Below are 21,638 nucleotides of genomic sequence, written 5' to 3'. Positions count from 1 at the left end.
CATCCCAAATGACACAATGAAACTACTGCAACTCTCAAAATTTCATTCTGACCTCTATATCAAAATCTCACCTATCAAACGGAAAACGCTGAAATCTCAATTTCGCCAATTCAAACCTAAAACTTCCACGGACTTCCAAAATACATACCGATCATGCTCCTAAGTCCTAAATTACCCAAAGAAGCTAGCCAAATCATAAAAATTCCGATTCGAGATCATATACAAGCAAGTCAAATCTTGGTCAAACCCTTCCACTTCAAGCTACAACTGAGAACTGTTCTTCCAAATTCATTCCGATTTTCTTGAAAACCAAAACCAACGATTTACATAAGTCATAATACATCACACGGGACAAGTCATGCCCGATAACCGGCGAGCGAAGTGCAAAAGCTCAAAGCGACCGGTCGGGTCGTTACATGTGTAAGCTACTACTGCAAGTTGCTATGTAAGCTGCTACTATACCAGATATGGATAATCTTTTACTGAGAGTAATGTTTATCCATAACGGAGTACTAAAAGGATAAGCTCATTGTACCAGATATAGATAATCTTGTACTGGGGGTAATATTTATTCATAACGAAGTACTGAAAGGATAAGCTCATTGTACCCGATATGAATAATCTTCTACCAGGGGTAATATTTATCCATAACCAGGTACTGAAGTGATAAGCTTCTTCAGGAGGCTTATTTCCAATAGAGTATTAAATAGATAAATATATTTACGGCGGAGTCACATATGGATAAACGTCTTCAGGAAGCTTATTTACAACGGAGTACTAAATGAACATCCATAATATAATATATTTATAACAGTTTCTACTTCTTATCTTGAGAAGGAGTTTTAGAAAATATTTTCTCTTCTCTTGAAAGGGAAAATATTTTCCTCCAATTGGAGGAAAATGAGTTGATGAGGAAAATATTTTCCAAAACATTTAAGCCAACCAAACATGAGAAAATTAGAAAATGTTTTCCTTCATACCAAACACACCCTTTGTGTATGCAAATTATTGTGTACCGCAATAAAACATATACATGTGTTGCATGCCCTTTTGGAAGATTTTCCGGGCAACGATACTGTTGAAGATTAAATTTCACAAATGGTCACATAACTATTACTTTTTTTTCATCAAAGTCATATAACTATGTTTTCAACTTTTCACGTACAAAAATCATAAAAATTTTACTAACTCTCACAAAAAACATAATAGCCGAAAAATATAATTTTTTAGTAGTATTTTCTTACTCCACGATTTTTTATTTTCAATCTATAAATAATAATCTAATTAAAATAGGGATGAGCCAATCGGACCTGATCCACCCGATCCAATAGCCACATATATAAATTAAACTAATATTAAAAGTGAATCTTCCAAAACACTATACTTCTATTTTTATTTTTATTTTCAAGATTTCCATTCAAATTGATATTATTTTCGTTTTTAGCGCTCTCTAATTATATTTATTATTATTTTTGTGAGAATCTCATGCATTCCAAGCTAAGTTTTTTATGGGGAAAGAGGTTCACTTTTAGGATTATTTTAATTTATATGTATGGGTACTGGGTTAGGTTGGACTGGGTCATTCCTTTTTAAGGAAAAAATATAAAATTGATCGGTTGGCTGAAATTAATTTCATTCGCTAGCCAAAAAATATATAAATATGTATCTCTCTCTCTCTCTATATATATATATATATATATATATATATATATATATATATATATATATATATATATATATATATATATATATATAATTTAAATTGGGTTATTACGTTAGTTAACTGAATATAAAAAATAAAAAAATCTAGATACTACCGGAAAATTATGTTTTCCGGTCACAATGATTTTGCGAGAGTTAGTGAAAGTTTTATGATTTTTATGTGAGAAAACAAAGTTATATAACTTTGGTAAAAAAAAGTTTTATAATTTTCGTGTGAGAAAACAAAGTTATATAATTTTGATAAAAAAGTCATACTTATATGACCATATGTTAAATTTACTCTATTATTGAAGAGAAGGAAAAATAATGTGTAATGAATCCGATGGTGGTGTCCGGATGCATGTATTAACTAATCCCTTTGGATTTTCCTCCATATGTTCCTAAAGTAGTTGTTTACTTGCGCCTTATGCTCAAGGTGATCGATCGCATCGTACCTTTTAGGATTGCCTTTTTCCATGGACGTTTTACTTTTTACTTGTCACTCCTATATATTCAATTTACTCAGAACTTGGATTGTAGTCACTGTTGGATCTCCTAAAAATGCTAATAAGTCTTTGTAATTCCAAAAAAAACTTCTAGCTAGATGCTAAAATAGCTTAGGGATTACTAAATGTCAGTAGTGTGCTAATATTTCAACAATACGTTTCAACATTGAATAGTGTAGAGGCCAGTGCAGCCAATTGCACAAAGATCAGGTGATGTCTATATCCTTCGGGGTGTGTCTGTCCCAACCCGGATAAGGATATACTCTAGGAATTAGAAAAAGAGATTAGGTACCTTGTATAATCCGACTATATAGTCTTTTGTTACGTTAATAAAATATTTACTTTATCAAACATGCTCCTTCATAAAAAAATGTATATTCATCGATCATAGTGACTCTGACTCTGCTTGTTGTCGTATTCATGTTACACTTGAGATAAATTTCCTAAATGGTGGAGATTTTATGCTATGAGTACAATAGAATTCCAATTTAACAATATTTGTAAAATTCTTCTGCTAAGTCATTCTCCATTGTCCGCCGTGCCACATTTCCTTTATGACTGAACATTTTCCTGATTACTCTCTTACTTTTCCTCCTGATGTTGTGGGAAACATTACTTACATTGCTTCCGCTGGTCAATACTTTTTAAAGGTCTGTCATGACAAACCATTTAGCTTGAAGTTTATTTTCTAATTTATTAAAGTGAGAGATAGTACAAGACCCAAATGAAGTGTGCATTTTAGGGAAGAAAGGCACAATAACGGGAAGATAAAAGTTACTATATGTGCAAATCAAAATAAAGCAAAACAACAGAATAGACAAGAAAGTATTGAAAAAATTACAAAAAAAAGGTAAAATATTTAATCCTTTTTTAATGTTAGTATATGAGCCATTGATTGTTGTCTTGTACTAAATAACTTGGGAATACATGTGCAACGGAATATACGTGCAACGCACGTGGTGAGAAACTAGTATAATATAAAAGCACTAAAGACCTTGGCGCTTAGCTCTTCGTCGTGCTGAAATATATAATACTAACCTTTATGAATAAATAATTATTTATTTTATTAATTGTTGCATATTAGAATGGAAAGATGACAATTCATTGGAAAAAATGATGGATTCGTCTAAAAGAAGCCTCCTTCGTTTAGTACAATGGGATCTTATTCAGAATTTGACTTCAATTCAGATAAAGATTATGAAATTAATAGAAATCAACTTTGTCAGCTTAAATTTGCAGTATGTTTGTTGTGAATAGACATGGACTTTGAGTATTGCAAGATCTCTCAATCTGACTTCCTTGCATATCACTAATGATTTCGTTGAGTTGGACCAGATTGACAATAATAGTTTGAAAGTCAATTACATACCTCAACTTAACGTGTTAAATCTTCTTACATAAACATTAATTAGGTAGTCCATAATACTCTCGAATTGATTTAAAGGGTATTTCTTCAGGATTTCCACAAATTTGGGTTTTTCTCGAATGAGGAACTGCTAGTGAAATTGAAAATTCAAACACCAGATGCCAATGAGGAATTATTAGTTGTTTTGAATTCCAAAATGAAAGGTAAACAGTAGCAGCGAGCACGGGCCAAATCCCAATTTTTAAGACATTCTGTTTGTCCCACTTCTATCCTTGTATAAAAAAATGAAACGCTGCAATGTTCAATAATGAACCATAGTCAATAGTTTCACTAATGTCAACATTAGCCAGAAATAATTTAAAACTAGATGAGCCAGCCGTGCTTAGCACAGGCCCAACAATTTGAACCGCGATGTTCTCTCGTCAATTGGCATATTTTGATTTTTAAGTAGGGAACTGCGGTGCAGAAATTACACTTTTTTGGCAATTAGAAATTGCACATTTTGCCAACAAACGCAGTTAAGGAAAGCAAGATTTACACTAATAAAGAAGCTAAACTACAAAATAAAAAATGCAAAAGATATATGCGCTACTTGCCTCGTCATTATTGCACATGAAACATCTGCTACAAATTGATACACCTCTCTCTGCAGATCGTTTTGTGTGAGACAAGCATCATGCACAGGATTGCATCGCCAAGTCTTTTCACAACAACAAAGCTGCTTCTTCAAGACCATTCATAAGTGTACACACCCCCTTCTACCGATTTCAGTTGAACTGAAGAACTTGATTTCGTTTCTACAGTTACTATCAAAAAGGAAGGAAATTGAAACCACTGACTCTCTGCTTCATTGGTGTCCAAAGGGGTGGCTGTACCTCTGGCACAGTCCAATATAAGTGCGCAAAATATCTAGCATGTCAGTGACCTGCAATAAAATAAGATGTTGAAGGAACACCAACAAGACAAACGTCATTATAGAAGAAGAATATTAGAAGAAACTAAAACCTCTTTCTTGCTTAAAAAATAGCTTTGAAATCCTGGGGAGCTGCATCACAGTGTTCACTTTCAATAGCAGGATGAATTTTTCAGCAAGCGAAGATATAGCAAGCAAAAGGGCACTTCCAATGTCACCAACCCTTTCTAACAACAAAGAAGCTGTATCTACAATTCCATACTCCCGGCATAAATGCAAGCAGCGTTCCACCCTATAGTTTTCGAAAGTCTCCAAGAATCGGAGCACTGACTTGTGCTCATACCTGCATAATAGCTACACACAAAAGAATGTATAAGGAAGACGTTGGACTTACACATAATAAACTAAATTGCATCCGCAGAATTATGATTTGTAACTAGGCTCTATATGGAAGTGGCTTCTGAAGCAGACTTTTATGCAAAAACTCTATATTCTGGTAGTTATAGTCAATAACGGCAGAGAATTTGTACTAAAAATTGCCAGAGCACTTCTTTCGGAACCAATAAGACACTGACTGGAAAAAAAAAACCAAGATAGCTTTAAAGAAACAGGCTGACAAGCAGTCAATCCTCTCTGCTGGAGGCAAAAGAGAAGAGGTATTTCCATCAATACAGGGCATATCAGGAGAAAATTTCATACTAGATAAGTTGAAACGACATTGAAGGAAAAGAAAGTGAACTAGAAAGGCTTTCTCACCTATATAGCATAAAAGGTAGACCTCTAATATGGAGAGTTGTTGACAATGAATGAGTACAAGACCAAAAAGTCAGTACGAAACAAAATTTTCCTCCATGTTTAGACAAAGTTTGACTTTTGCTCAGAACATCCAAAGACAACTTTTTTGATGATCAGGTTTAACTATTTTGTGGAAGGTACAGGATAGAAGCAAGGATGTGAATAATCATAGGAAGGGATTGGGGCAGCCTAGAAGGGAACTGGTATTGAGACAGCACAACCGACTACCAAGGACTGAAGTCAAACTTATGTACAGAGGATGTAATTGGTAATACTACTCCCCTCTTAAAGACCAATCCCCCTCACTTTACAATCTGTCACGGAATACTACTCTCACCTTGGCACAAAGCAGAGAAAACAATTGGAACATAAACTTCAGGAGGACCTTCACTGATTGGGAGATGGGAAATATCTCTGATTTTTTCAGCTTTCCGCATTCCAAAGGTTCCATCAGCAGTGATGATAAGCTCATCTGGAAAGGTCAAGGAAATGGCTCCTTCACTGTTAAATCTTGATATACAATACCTCTCAAAGATACCAATCAGACTACTTTGAACCGTGGAAGCAGATATGGTAAGCTAATGCATCAGTCAAAGTTTGTGTTTTGTGGGGCTGGTATCTAAGAAGCTTCTCTGACTCAAGATAATCTACAAAGAAGGGGCACACATTTATTCATCAGATCACTTGTAGAATGTAAAACCAACAAGTACTTGTTTATGCACTGTTCTGTTACTTACAAGTCCGCCAGTTTTTCTTTAATCAGTTAGGAATGAAATGGGCCATGCCAAGAACAACTGCACAGTTCCTTTTGAGTTGGAACAAGAAGGTACCAAGAATTTAAATAAGGCATGGTATGCAATTCTCTTAGTAGAGTGGCTGGCTATGGAGCATTATCAGGTAGATTACCTCCCGAGTTCTGCTACGAATGCATTTCAAATAGGATTATGCACACCTGAGAACCACCAAGTCATCAATGACTCAACGTTAGAATCCAGAGAATACCAGACTACTTAGAAACATCAAACAAAAATAAGAGTTAAGACATACACATAGCCAGTGGCTTAAAACAGTTTACCATAGGGAGTTCTGAGGGTACTCAAGCTACAAGGTATAGCTCCACAGAAAAGTCCATATCCTGCTCATGCACACGGACCAGTAAGGGGATGAAGCCGAGCAATATCAGAGAGATTTCATAACCAACCTCTAGCTTGTGTACATCATAAATCTTCTTTTGTTAAGGAGCAAATCATTCATAAGACGAGCTTCATGCGACTTATTTTCTTCATCTAGCATACAAATTAACAATTTAAGATTATGGCCACAAGGGACATATTTATGGGCTAGCATATCTTCACATATCTTCAGTGCATGAACACTCCAGTTATTAGCACAAAGAGAAGTGAGAAGCTTCTCATATGATGCCTTAGAAGGGGCAAATCCTTTTTTAAGCATTGTGTATGAGATCGAAAGAGCATCAATGAGCCTTTCATGCTTGCATAGACCTCTTATTAAAGTGTTATACACAATTTTATCAGGAGAACAACTCTGTGCATTCATTCTGTTGAAGAGACTAACAGCAAGATCAATTTCGCCACTTCGGAAATGCCCATCAATTAGAATAGTAAAAGTAACTTGATTCGGTTGGACGCCCTCACTTTGCATCATATCCAGGTGCTTATATGCATCCTGCATCTTCTCTGCCCAGCAAAACCCTGAAAGTATGCCATTATACAAGTTGGCATTAGGGGAGTGTTCTTCACTTTGTTTATCAGCCTAAGTGCAAGAAATTTAATTTGTTCCTGAGAGCTAATTGAGATTTTCAAACATTTTTCCCTAGAAAACATAGCACTCTGATGAAGTAGACGAAACAACATTTCCTTGGATTTTCAAACTGTTTCTGCGGAACAAGCCACTTCCCATGAAGTGACCTAATATTTCTAGATACGCCACTGACCAAAGTAATATAGGTTACCAGGTCTCGCTCAATCTCACTTCTTTCCATCAAATCAACCAACTTAAATGCAAACTCAAACTCTCTTTTCCTTAAAAATTGTTTTATTGGAGAAGTATAAAGAACAGTATTTGGCATGAAACCCTCTTCTATCATTCGATCAAGGTATACACAACCCTTTTCAATCATGGTTTTCTTAACTAACCCATGTATAAGAGCAGTATAAGCATAGTGGCTTGGTTGAACTCCATCTTCCAACATTTTGTCGAAGAGCTCATGGGCCTGAATAGCTCGTCCATTTATTGATAGAGCATTAATCATTGTCACAAACATAGTTTCATCAGGATAAATTCTAGCCTCGAGCATTCTCCGGAAAACTTCAAGGGCCTCATCTATTCTCTTTTGTCTACCCAAACACCCAATGATAGAGTCATATATCGCAACACTAGGCTTCAATCCACTCTCTTCCATTTGGTCCAGAACTTCAAATGCTGATTGTATGTCACCCTGTTTGCAGTATTCATTCACCATAATCAAGAATGTTGCTTGATTTGGAACTTGACCTTGATCTTGCATAACTTCAACAAAGGATTTGGCATCCTCAAGCAGTCCGTTTTGGTAAAGGCACTTGACCATAGAGTTATAAGCTGACAGTGAAGGCTGAAGAGAAAGGCTTGCCATCTTGTCCATGCAAAGAAGAGCAGAATCAAGTTTTCCTCCTAAACATAAAGCAATCATGTATATATTGAAAGCAACATTGGCCAGAGGTAAGTTTCTTGCCACAATTTCTCCCAAGAGATGATCAATATCAGACATGATATCTGTAGTAACTTTTCAACTGGTAGGGCTAGGGGTGTTAGAAAGGTCACTACCACAATCATTCTTGGCAATTGCACGCAAAAAGGTGCATGCTAGAGTAATCTCTGACCCTCTTGGATGATTCTTGACCAAGGTAAAAAACAAAACATGGTCAGGAACCAATCCATTATCCAACATCTTATTGTACAAGACATCTACTTCTGTTAACCGATTCTCTTTATAAAGCGCAACAATTAAAGCAGTATAAGAGTGCACACTGGGAGCAACGTTGCACTGAATCATGTTATTTAACAGAATCAACTCACAATCAACTTTATGATCCTTGCAATACTTGCCAATCATGATTTGGTAACTTACTGCATCAGGTTCTAATCCAAATTCAGCCATCTGCTGATGTAGCACCCAACCCTTGTCCAACATGCCCAAGTTAAAAAAAACTGTGCATCAGCGTGTTGTAAGTATACTTATCCGGTGCACATCCCAACTTAAGCATTCTAAGAAACACCCTCATAGCCATTTTCATTTTCTTGTTCTTCGAATACCCGTTAATGAGAGTTGTGTACATGACTTTATCTAGAACAAAACCATAAGACTCCATATCCATGCTCAACTCAGTTTCCTCAACTCGGCCCCTCTTACACAACGAAAGAACCAATGTCTTAAACAAATGAACATTGGGTGACACCCCTCTCTCACACATTACATTAAACATAAGAACCCCCGACGACACAAGCCATCCACTAACCTATTGTAACAACTAAAACTTAGTGATACTCCAGCATCAACAGCCACTACAAAAACATCAAACCAATCCAAGATGCTATGTTGGCCACAAAATCCCTCAATAAGCGCATTACACGTGCTACTACAAGGCCTCAATTTCATATCCAATAGTTTATCAAAAAGCAATTTTGCTTCCTCTAATTTACCCAAATGACAATAACAAATGGCCATTGAATTCAATAAAGACTGGTCTTTCGGTTCAATACCTCTCTTCAAAATGCAGTATACATAAATATCCTCAGCCATTTGGGTTTCACCAGATGCCACGAGTTGTCGAATGAGAAAACTGTAGCTAGTTGCATCAGGCTCGATACCGCGAGAAATGGAGAATTCAACGGCTGAGATAGCTTCAGAGACTGATGAGGATTGCTTGATGATTCTCTGAATCACTTTCTGAGCTGAAACAAATAATCCGCGAAGTATTAACTGCTTTGCAAGTGAAAAACACAAGGTCTTGTGATTATTAATTGGGGAGGATATGGGAACAGCACATGATATTGCTTCAGTAGGTAAATGGCAAGCAGTAAAAGGTCTCTTTGTTGTTCTAGAGAGATAGGAGAAGCACAGCCAATGGTGTAGTCCAAGTCTATGCTTGCTCATGGCGTTGGTCAGGAACGGAGAAAAGACCGCCGGCGACGTGGGGAGGAAAGAGACGGCGGGTTCCGCATTTTTTAGGTTAATAATACGGGTAACGTCATAAAACAAACGATTTAATTTCTGTTAATATACATTTGTACCTCAGCTTTGGAAGTTTAGAAATTTATTCAAATTGAATAAGATTATTACTATTGCTGACTTGTTTTATACCCTTTAATTGTATTTTATAATTCAAACAAATAGTAGTTTTTATGATATGTATTTGATTTTGAAAATCTTAATTTTTAATTAAAATGTTGTAACAATTGACACGATTTATACATGCAATGCTAGAAACAAAAACAAAAGAACCAAAAAAAAAAAGAAATAATTAGAATTTATAAGAAAAGAGCCAAAGTATTCTGATATATTAGGTGATATTGTTGAATATATATATATAAAAATATGAGGGGGGAAATAGTACATCTCTATGGCCAAAGAGCCTATTGATATTTTTTCTCCTTTTTATGCTTTTTTTTCTTACTTTTTCTTTCTATCACTTTCTTTTTCTCTCTTCATCTTTACATAAATAAATGTAGTATTAAGACTTATTCATTAGCTGGAGGGTAACATACTAATAATAAAACGGATTAATCATTCGCCAAAAGTCACATCTTAGGTGACTATTAAAAAAATATTTATGGTAATTGGTATGCTTCCAAACGCATGTAACGTCCCTAAGGATTAAGAAAGCAATCAATTTCTCCAATTCTCTCAAAAAACTGCATCGGCTCATGTTTGAAGAGGTTGCCATTATACCTTCAAATATCCCTGCAACAACACAGGTTTTTCTAACCATTAACCCATTGTTAGTCTCATTTATTTCTAATACTATAATATAGCCTCCCTTAAACTTGCATTGATTAAGTTTCTGTTAACATGGATATTGAAGTATGATATGGTTTTACTGGAAAGCACTATATTCCCTAAAAATGAATCTTTTCTTATTTTAATATTATTTTGTCGGATAAAAAAGTTCATGTTGAGTGTGATAAAGTTGCCTTTATTTCTTTGTTTTCGTTAAATCTATCAATCATTATGTGTAGTTTATTTGTTGATGTTCTTTGAGAAATAATTTTTAAATTTTCGCTTGAAATTTGAGGTTTTAACTTGATATTTTTGAAGAATTCTTATTATTCCATTTGCAATGAATGTTATTTTTTTTACAATCTTAAACTTGTTACACATTATAAATCTAATCTATTTCTACATTGCTTGTTCTTAATCTAATAGGCCTAATTATTTTGTTAATTCTTCTTATGATTGAACGCAAGATATATATATAATCAAACCGATTTGATTCTCAATTTATGTGAACCATTGCTAAACACTAACTTTCGCATTGTAAAATTCCTAGGCCATTTGTTATTAAGAAAGAGAATAAATCTACCTATTGACTTCTTAAAAACAAGAATATCATGAGTGAGTTCAAGAAGAAAGCTCACTTAAAATTTTGATCGAACTGAAGTGGAGAATTATATTTTACTCTCTATTGTTTAATATTCTACTTTTTTTCTTTTGTTTTGTTTCTTCTATGTGTCTTCTAGGGAAGAAGGTGGCAAAAAAAATGTGATAGGTATAGATGGATTTATGAGATAAGGAATTTTTTAAAATGTTGGTCCGATTCTTGGAGGAAAAGGGATCTTTCCTATATTTAGAGTAATGATTTTTAGTTTTTGTTGAGTAAGTGATGGGTGAGGAAAAGCTAGAAGAAAGGAAACAAAGAAAAAAGGAAAAGGAAGACAGGAAAATGAGAAGAAAATGAAGCACCAAAAGTAACATTAGAACAAGGAGCAAGAAACTAGATACTCAGTGTTTGGAAACTAACATGAGTATCAAAAATACACGATAATATTTGTTTCATACATTACTGTTTGAAAAGATTTTTGAAAATGTTTGAAAATTCTAAGAACAAGGATGAAGAATTATCTGAAACTAACAGATGCTAATGTTTGTTTTACTTTCTCAAATACCATTTTGACACAATTACTTTTATTAGTACTTCGACAGCTTTTTGAAAATATTTTGTTGGTGAAATTTCTAAGAATTTTTAAAAATAATGTGTTTTTGATTTGTTTAGTTTTTACCCAAACAACAATGGGCTTTCTTTCTTTAGAATGTTCTTTTTTATTTATTTATTAAAAACATTTTGGTTCCTTTGGTCAACAAAATAACTTCACAGTAAAGCTGACATTTTTTTCTCCTTGCTCTTATCACTTGAAGGGATGAAAGACTTTTTATGAGAGTATGAATAAATTGTTTTCGAATAGACAAGTGAAATATCAAGAATTTACTTAAAAGCTATTCTTTGCGAACAAATTTTAATTGCTATTAATTAATGTGCTAATAAAGAATTAATCTAATCCCAAAAATCAAGACCTTAAAATTAAGAGATATAACAAAAATCGAAATTTGCTTAAAATAATATTTAAGACCATAAAAAAATATATAAATTGAAATCATCTTTTGCTGAGGTGAAAAAGAAGAAGAAGAAGGAGGAGGAGGAGGAGGAGGATACCTAATTAAAGGATTATTTTCCATTGGGAAGCTAAAGACAAGAAAAGTAGAAGAGAAATATATATATATATATATATATATATATATATATATATATATATATATATTATAGTAAAAATTAGACTCGCCATGTGGGTCTATTAAATGGCGATATGTGTCTGTAAAGTTTGAAGAAAAGTGAAGAATGACATGTAAAGATGATATGTGAAACACCTTCGGGACCGAACATACTCATATCGTGCATGTTAGCCCCGGAACTGATCACCATGAAATAGCCCAGATCAGGCGCGGGAGAATATCTCATAATTACAAATGAGGAAGGAATAAATTAATCCAGGATTATATGGGATTTACCATCATTACACCATCAATTACAAATCAATTATTAATAAATACAATAAATGATTGTAACGGTCAGAACAAGGCAATCAATTACGAGATTGACTCAACAGGCACGAGATTGACTCATTAATTAAAGAACTAACTCATCAGTTACGGAATTTCAGCATTTACACAGATGTTACAAGTCTTCCAAAAGTAATGGATGGATTAAGTAAATACTCATAATGGACCCAAAATTCAAGGAGACTAGTTACTTAGATTTAGCTCTATAAATAGACATACTTTTACCACCATCACGGAAATCTAATTTTCTTCTCTACAATTATATACATTGTAATTCATAGCATCTTGCTCCCAAGTTAGCCATAATTCGGCCATTCAAGCTCTGTTTGGCTCATTATCCTATCAAGGATCATTCAATAAGGATTTTTTCTTCTCTGCTTTATTTTTATTATATTATCTATCATTGAATTTATTTTCCACTTCTCTATCACGTTGTATTAACAAAATTTTATATCTTTCGGATTGAATCGGTTGCTTGTGGCCCGTCATATAAAATTATTGCTTTGACCTTGAAAACCATTTTTTGGGTTAAACAGTTTGGTTCTGTTACTGGGAATTCAAGCAAATTTGCTATTCATCCAAAGATAGTAACAATTTTGTTAATAGTCGCTTGTTTTCAGTTTAAACCTTCATTATGACCGAAATTTACCAATCAACACAGTTGAGGACAACTAAGTTGGAGATGGCGTACCATGCAAAATAAAAAGGGAAGAATAGACATGATAATGATATGTAAGTAACAAGCAGAGAAAAATAGAGAATGTACATCGATATACTGGTACCGCAACTATCTGTACCATAACTGATTATAACGGATTTGTACGAAACACTTCCGGAACAGGAGGTTCAGATACACCAGGTAATTTTAATTTGCAAAATTTAGTTCTAACCTTACAGAAACAGATCAAGGAACAGAACGAGCGGATAGAACACCTCCGGAAATTCCTATCTATCCTGCGAGAATGATATCCATAACCGTCACAGCACCGGAATTTAAACTGAAGAAGACACGGTAAGTTGAATCGACACTAATAAGTGTCCAAAAACAGGTTCGAAAACCAAACCGAGGTGATTCAGGATATGATTGAAGGAGTCAGAAGAATAACGTCGGACCTTCCCGGAACTGAGGAGTAAAATTTACATTCGACATAATACAAAGCTTCGAATAGAGGAAGACACGTTCATTCAATTGAAAGTCAAAAACAGGTTCGAAGATCCAGTGGATGTGATTCTTGGGTGATCCGAATCTAAATGCAAAAATCTAAAAAATAGGTCCGAGCAAAGAGATACGAGATTTTCATCACAGGCTGGAAAAGATCCGGCTCTACCCGAACATGAAAGGAATTACCTTGCTAAATTGTAAAATTTTACAGGAGAAGAATAAAGATTAGGAAGAACATGGGTAAAACATCCACGAGATTGCTTACAAAAATACCACACCTAACAACTGAAAAAGAAGAGATAGCTGCGGGATGGAATAGACACGAGGAAGGAAGGTACATTAATAACCTTGGACAATTATACAAATATTTTTGGAAGCAATCATTGAACTGAAGGCATCAGAAGCCACGTGGTCAAATGCTGAAAAACTAGAAATTATCATTGACTTCCCAAATAGGAATGTTTACGTTGGTCGAGACTCGACACCGAATTTAAAGGTAAGGTGATTAAACTTTTACATGCTAACAAAAATTGTTTTGCTTGCCTCCACGCTAACATAGCAGGTGTACCACAGGAGGAAAAGGTTTATATGCTCAATATTGACACGTAGTGTAATCCGGCCAAGCAAAAGAAGAAACTAGAGTCAAATCATAAAAGATAAAGTTACAGATCTTCAAAAGATCGGTTTAGTTCGAAAAGTCGAATCATTCGAACTTGCTATCTAACAACAACGCATCATTACTTTCAAAATTCCGAGGAGAAAGATGATTGTCGGTACACCAAATTATCTCGGATGTCTCGGTAAATGTAATTTTAATTCAAGAAGATAAAGGTACACATTCTCCTATCTATTATAAAATGCTCTTAGATACGGAAACTACATATCTACATTTTGATAAGTTGGCATTAATTGTAGTTGCCCTAAATCTAAGGCTTTATTTCAATGTCATTCAATTCCCTTAGCCACTATATTTTCATTACGCAATATTTTGCATAAACATGAACTGTCAGGAAGGCTAGCTAAATGAGTAGTCGAACTATGTGAATATGATATTGTTTATCAGCCACGTATGACTATAAAATCACAAATTTAGCAGATTTCATGATTAATCTTAGCTCGAACATATTACCCGAACATGTTATTTCTGGGATAGTTCTCGGGATCTGGACTTTCTACACAATTAGGTCCACAAGTACTAAACCTCCCGAGTTAGGGGCAATGCTTAATGCCTATCAGGGAAAGTAGTTAAATAATTCATAAAAGTTATTTTATTACTAAGAACAAAGCCGAGTATGAAGCATATGCTACAAGGCTAAAATTAGCTTGGGGACTCGGAGCAAAAATATTGATTTAACGATTGATCAAATCCAAGAAAACTATGCAGCCCAGAAAATCGAGCCGGATGTGTTAGTCTCAGATCTACTGCTGATATCACTGACTTAGAAAGCAACTTCGGGTACTTATTGAGAAATATCGTTTCTGAATCAAACAGTCTCGGGATCGAGCCATCTCTTATTTAGGCGATTCCTGATCTATCATCAATTAGAATGAAAATGATGTAAGCCTGACTAATTTAATTTGGAATTGGCATAATAAATTCATTTATATTACTTGCAGAATGGGACTTTACCCAAAGATAAGCATTCTCTCGATAACTCTGAGTGTGTCCCATCCCGTACTACCTGCCTTGTTGGAGGAGAATTATATTTGAGAATATTCAAGGCTCCAAAAGCTAATATGCCACATGGACCAAACAAACAAAATATATGATGCGAGAAATTTATAAAGAAAGCAGTGAAAATTACTCCGGTAATAAGGCTTCAAATCAAAAACTCATTAAAGTCAATATGAATAGCTCAAATCAAGATATGGCATGGTCCTCGACAACATTTTGGAACCTCCGTAGTTCCCGGCCAGAGTACAAAATATTTGATAAAAAGAGCTTCGGTACCGTCCCTATGTTGGAACTGGACCATCTGAAAGTCCATCAATATCGAAATTAACTATCATACCGGGGACTATTAGACCGCGGATTATCAAATTATGATCCCAGTGTTTGAGTTCTCATACCTCAAAACTCAAACACTAGGGAGATTACTCATACTTGAAGATTAGTCAATTTGACCTGACATTATTTACCGGCTCAACTCAGTTAGTTGTATTACTCATATCAAGCATAAACACTTCAAACAGTGTTGAATGAGTTCTTCAAAAATACATATACTACACATACACAAAAAGGATCAAGAACTCCATGTCAGAGTCAAGAATCCCACGATAAAAAACGAGAGTGTTACATCTAAGTCAAGATATGTATGCAAATAAGCCACCAGAATAAAGTTCACTTTGAACAAATACGCGATTTATATTCGGTCCAACAACGACCATTCAAGCTAAATATCTAAGCCTTTCTTAATGGCTAATTGTATTATGACTCGGATCGATTATTCCGTAAATCTCAAATATTATTTCGGACATTTGTCCCTCTCTATTTGGAAGTATGTTCATATACTCCAATTTAGATTCAAAATCCAATCAGATTAAATGTCTCTTCAGGACAAATCTACTAAGATATATATTTATTTGGGATCAATACTCCCTCAAACTCAATGTCTTACCGGGGTCAATACTCCCATAAATTTTAATGGGGTCAATACTCTCTACCGGGATTAATATTCCCTCAAACTAAAAGTCTACTCGAATCAATCGATCTTATTTTACACCTGAATGAAAAGGAGACGTCCTCTTCATAGCGTTTAAAGTATATAAAAGAGCCCTCTTTTATATAAAAGTTACACACCCAAAGGTGCAACATTAAGACATCGCACATGTAACGATGCATCCAAATATATATTTTAAGTCTAAAAGACTAAGTATGAGCACTCAAATAATTTTCTAAAGTGCCAAAAAAAATTAGTACTCGGATAAATTCTCTAAAATACCAAATGATGATATTAGACCTGAAAGACACGAGGAACACTGTATTAATCCCGGTCTAGGTTACAACCCTTTTGGTAAAAAAAAAAGGGTTAAGCAGTCATCATCTAAATATATACCTTCGAGTCCCGTATGTTTTTCCTTTTCAGGAAATGGACCACGTGGAAGGAATAATCAAATGCTCGAGATTTCATACTTCAAAGTTCTAACACTTGGGGACTATATATATGGAAGGCAAAGAAGACTTGAAAATTCAAAATTCAAGTCAAGCCTAAGGTCTACCCAACAAATCGAATGTTAAGAGCAAAGTCACGAGCCAAAAACACAAGCCTGACTTGAAAACCTTTGAAAACATATTTGTAAATATAAACGAATGTTTCAAAAAAGGTTAAAGGCAGAATATTAGTTACGGGTAAAAATGCACATCTTTGTACTTACTCAAAAACTGTTGTAACTGAAAACAATTACGGATGAAAAAGCATTACCCTTGTATCATTTGAAAACTGTTATCAATAAAAATAGTTATGGGTAAAATTTCATATCTTTATATTTAAAACTGTTGTAAACAAAAATAGTTATCTCCTTGTACTAATTCAAAAAAAAATGTTGCAAAAGAAAAACAGTTACGAGTGCAAGCTTATATCGAACCTATTAAAAGAAAAAACAGTTGCAAAATGAGTTATAGACGATACACAAACACATGTGAATTGTTATGAAAGTTAAATGTAAAAACTTTCTTCAAAACATTGTTAAAGAAAAACATGTGAAAATTCATATCTCTCTTTTGTATATTTACACCATTATGAAGTTGAGACGTCTTCTTCATTAAGTGTCGTTCATAAAAGGGCCCTCTTTTATAATTCGTGCTTATTCAAAAAAGTCACGGAGCATTGAAGCATTTTTAATGCAAAGTTAAAGGGTGAAACAAAAACCCAAACATTAAAATAGGCAGAAAATAAAGCCGAAATATATATATAAAACTTTGCAAACATAAGGCAAAGATTTGTCTTCAAACCCCGAAACAAGACAGGGGTAAACCAACCGATTATTGACGAAAGGAACATAAGCGACGGAGTTATCATCTGAATATCTAAGTTTTGCACTCTTTTTTCCTTCGTCCGGTTTTTGTCCCTATTGGGTTTTTCTGGCAAGGTTTTTAATGAGGCAGAGGCAAGGATGAAAAGAATAAAATTTTCCACTTCCTGGTCACATCATAGTGAGTAATCGGAAAGTGGGGGGACTATCTGTATTAGTAAAAATGAGACTCGCCATGTGGGTCTATTAAATGGCGACATGTGTCAGTAAAGTTTGAAGAAAAGTGAAGAATGACACGTAAAGATAATATGTGAAACACCCCTGGGACCGAACATACTCATACCGTGCCTGTTAGCCCCGGAACTAATCATCATGAAATAGCCCAGATCAGGCGCGGGAGAATATCTCATAATTACAAATGATGAAGGAATAAATTAATCCCGGATTATTTGGGATTTACCATCATTATACCATCAGTTACAAATCAATTATTAATAAATACAATAAATGATTGTAACGGTCAGAACAAGGCAATCAATTACGAGATTGACTCAACAGGCACAGGATTGACTCGACAGGCACAAGATTGACTCAACAGGCACGAGATTGACTCATTAATTACGGAATTAACTCATCAGTTATGGAATTAACTCATCAGTTATGGAATTAACTCATCAGTTACGGAATTTCAGCATTTACACAGCTGTTACAAGTCTTCCAAAAGTAATGGATGGATTGAGTAAGTGCTCATAATGGACCCAAAATTCAAGGAGACTAGTTACTTAGATTTAGCCCTATAAATAGACATATTTTTACCACCATCAGGGAAATCTAATTTTCTTCTCTACAATTCTATACATTGTAATTCATAGCATCTTGCTCCCAAGTTAGCTATAATTCGGCCCTTCAAGCTCTGTTCGGCTCATTATCCTATCAAGGATCATTCAATAAGAATTCTTTCTTCTCTGCTTTATTTTTATTATATTATCTGTCATTGAATTTATTTTTCACTTCTCTATCACATTGTATTAACGAAATTTTATATCTTTCGGATTGAATCGGTTGCTTGTGGCCCGTCATATAAAATTATTGCTTTGACCTTGAAAACTATTTTTTGGGTCAAACAGATTGGTTCTGTTACCGGGAACTCAAGCAAATTTGTTATTTAGATAAAGATGAAAAATCATGCTTCTTTTACATCCTTTGCACTTGTACCAAACAACCAACAAAGTAAACTATGAATCCTTTATGCGAATTAAAAAATAAATAAACTATTCTTCTTATCTTCATCCATTTAAACAATACATAATATGAAAGAACTAGAAAGTTTTAAGTTAGCTCTTCATGACGTAATTTTTAAATTTTGTTAAACATTTGAATATTAGTAAAAGATCATTCCATAAATTTAAAGTGATCCTTTATAACCGCATGCACGGTAAGTTCACCAGTGTAAGGAAAAGCAATGAACAATCTTTGAAAATTATCCACTGCCCTCAACGTTCTCCGTTCAAACATTTAGAGCCTGTTTGGCAAGGCTGTCAAAATTATTTATTTGAAAAGTGTTTTTTGAAAAAAATACTTTTGAATAGTAATAATTTATATTTGGTCAATTCATTGAAAAGTGATTTTTGCAATATTTGAAAAATAAATTTTATTGGCTAATATTTTCAAAAAGCACTTTTGAGTGTCAAATTATGAAGAAAAAAAAGACAATAAAAATTTGCTTTAGAATTAGTATTATTTAAAATAGAGAAATAAATTTTAAATTTATTATTTAATTAAAATAAATATAAATATTAAAGATTTAATCATATAAAATATAATTATCCAACACAATAATAATATCTAATATCTTGCATACAAAGAAGAGACCTATTTATAATAGATACTATTCCAAAGAGGAATAGGCGAAGGAATAAAATACGGTGAAAATGAAAAGGAGAATAAAGGGATTGCAGATAAAAAAAAAAAGGAAAGATTAAATTAATGAGAGATAATTTGAGAAATATAAATTTATACGATCAAACCTTTCTATAACAGTATCGTTTGTTCTAGTATTTTGTATTCTTATAATTATACACCTATAACAGCATTTGACATTTAAATATTTTTTTGTTGTTAAATAGAAAAAATTATCCAAAAATCAATATCTATTTTTTTTTATTATTATACATAAAAGATAAAAAATTATTCAAATTAAAAATCTCAAAGATATGCATATTTCACTAATTAAATATTAAAAAAACCAACACATTATTAATAAATTCATAATTACACGTATAAAGCTTTAAACTCTAAAGTACATATTTTAAAGCTGCTATAAAAATAAATTCTTCCAAGATTGATAGAAGAACTTTATAATTGTAGTTTCTTTCATAGATTTCATTATCTTATTAGCAATATAACTTTTGAATTGGCAAGATTTGTGTCCAAACTTTCAGCAAAAGAGTATCTGATAGTTTTCCCTTGAAGGAAATCATCTGCAGATCTTCAAATCATATATATTATGGAAGATGGAAACTTTATTCAATAGAAAAGATTGTGTGTAGATTTTCAGAATTATTATTAGTAATCTTAGAGATTCTACATGGATTTTATAAAGAGGTAATTTTATGAAGAGTGTTTTGCTATAAATATGGTTGTTGCTGTTATAGGTAAAAAAAACTATTATTGAGGGATAAAATATGAACTAGAAAAACAATTCTGAGGAAAACTTGTTTTTTATTGTGAATGACTGTTATATAAGGATGCTATTATAAAAAGGTATGGTCGTAGTAAGGATAAATTTGTCTTGAATAAATTAATTTTCTACTTTTACTTTTTGGAAGAAGTTAGAATTTGCAGCTTCTTCTTCAAAAGTAGAAAAACTACTTCCATTACTGCTCAGAGCCGACTCCAACCTTATGATTAGTAAGGCTTGTGCCTTAGGGCCCAAGTTTGAGGGGGAGGGGGGATACTTTTTAAAAATAATAGGTTCATAAGTATTTAAAAAGTAATATTTAGTACTTTTAACACAAAAGTAGAGCTTTTAATAAAAGAAAGAAAACCTTTTAGATATATAAATAAAGTAATAATTTGACTTACTTAAAAATTGGTATATGAATAGTTTTCCCAATCTTCAGATTTCCACTTTTTACTCCATTAAAATTTGCTATCTCTTAATTTGTCCGAGTTAATTTTTTTTTCTCCAATCTCTTCATATTTCATAAAATCCTACATATTTTTTGTCCTTTTCTTTGATATTCTTACTCACCTTCTTTCTCCAAGATTTCATTATTCACCTTTTTTCTCCAAAATTTCACTAGTTAAGTGTTCAACAATACTTTTAAGCTTCCAATAGTTCTATACTTCTATTGCTTTGTAAAATCTTATCTAAGATCAACAATATCTTAAGAAAGATTAAATAAGTTGGTTATATTATCTATCGAGCAACAATTATTAGAGAAAATCGATTATAAAAAAAACTATAAACAACTTTATATTTCAAAAAGTTAGAAGAATAGACTTCGAATAAAAACATATCTTTTAATTTTCTTTTTTAAAAATTTAGGCCTCATATTAAACTTTGACTTTAGGCCTCGTATATGCTTGAGCCGCCCCTGGTGCTACTCAAAACTACTTTTCTGTTTTGGCCAAACACCTCAATTTTTTTTAAAAGTACTTTTTTAACCCAAAAAAATATTTTTTAGCCTCCAAGAAGCTTTGGTCAAACAGGCTTTTACTGCTAGGGATGGACATAGTTTGGACAAACCCGAAATCTAATTTCTTTGGATTTTGAATTTAATTTTTAAAATTTTTTAATTTCGAATTGGGAATTGGATTTGGTACTTTAGATTTTTGGATATCCGAAAATTCAAAATTTTTATACTTTATATTTTGTCCATTATCCAAATGCCAATAGTAATACATTCAATACCCTACCCATTAGATATTATCTCATATTCAATATTAACTACTAAGTTACTATAAGAATACTATCTATTTGGACATGATTTTACTATTGCTACTTTTTACCAGTCGTATTAATGTCTGTTGTATTTTCTTGATAATAATTTTATTACTTAAATTAGATGAATGCGCTGAGAATGAGGAACTTTTCATGCAATTTAACA

General features: G+C 33.3%; 1 protein-coding gene and 1 pseudogene across 3 annotated transcripts; both read right to left on the bottom strand.

The window, feature by feature from the left end:
* Positions 1-3,898: 3,898 nt before the first annotated feature.
* LOC142161740 (uncharacterized) lies at positions 3,899-9,444 on the bottom strand. Of its 3 annotated transcripts, none has more exons than XM_075255222.1 (6): positions 6,357-6,495; positions 6,188-6,233; positions 6,019-6,086; positions 5,619-5,928; positions 4,579-4,840; positions 3,899-4,498 (listed from the first exon to the last, which is right to left on the bottom strand). In XM_075255222.1, exons 4-6 carry the CDS (start codon positions 5,751-5,753, stop codon positions 4,491-4,493), a joined length of 405 nt encoding a protein of 134 aa, XP_075111323.1. In that variant the 5' UTR covers positions 5,754-5,928; positions 6,019-6,086; positions 6,188-6,233; positions 6,357-6,495; the 3' UTR covers positions 3,899-4,490. The 3 variants fall into 3 exon arrangements, with proteins under 3 accessions (XP_075111323.1, XP_075111324.1, XP_075111322.1); XM_075255223.1 differs by having other exon boundaries at positions 6,329-6,462; XM_075255221.1 differs by having other exon boundaries at positions 6,019-6,233; positions 6,357-9,444.
* LOC107797404 (pentatricopeptide repeat-containing protein At5g62370-like) lies at positions 6,485-9,434 on the bottom strand (annotated as a pseudogene).
* Positions 9,445-21,638: the final 12,194 nt, after the last annotated feature.

Source organism: Nicotiana tabacum, chromosome 6, assembly GCF_000715075.1.
Source record: "Nicotiana tabacum cultivar K326 chromosome 6, ASM71507v2, whole genome shotgun sequence".
NCBI classification, from domain to species: Eukaryota; Viridiplantae; Streptophyta; class Magnoliopsida; order Solanales; family Solanaceae; genus Nicotiana; species Nicotiana tabacum.
This window is presented reverse-complemented; position numbering and strand designations above follow the sequence as displayed.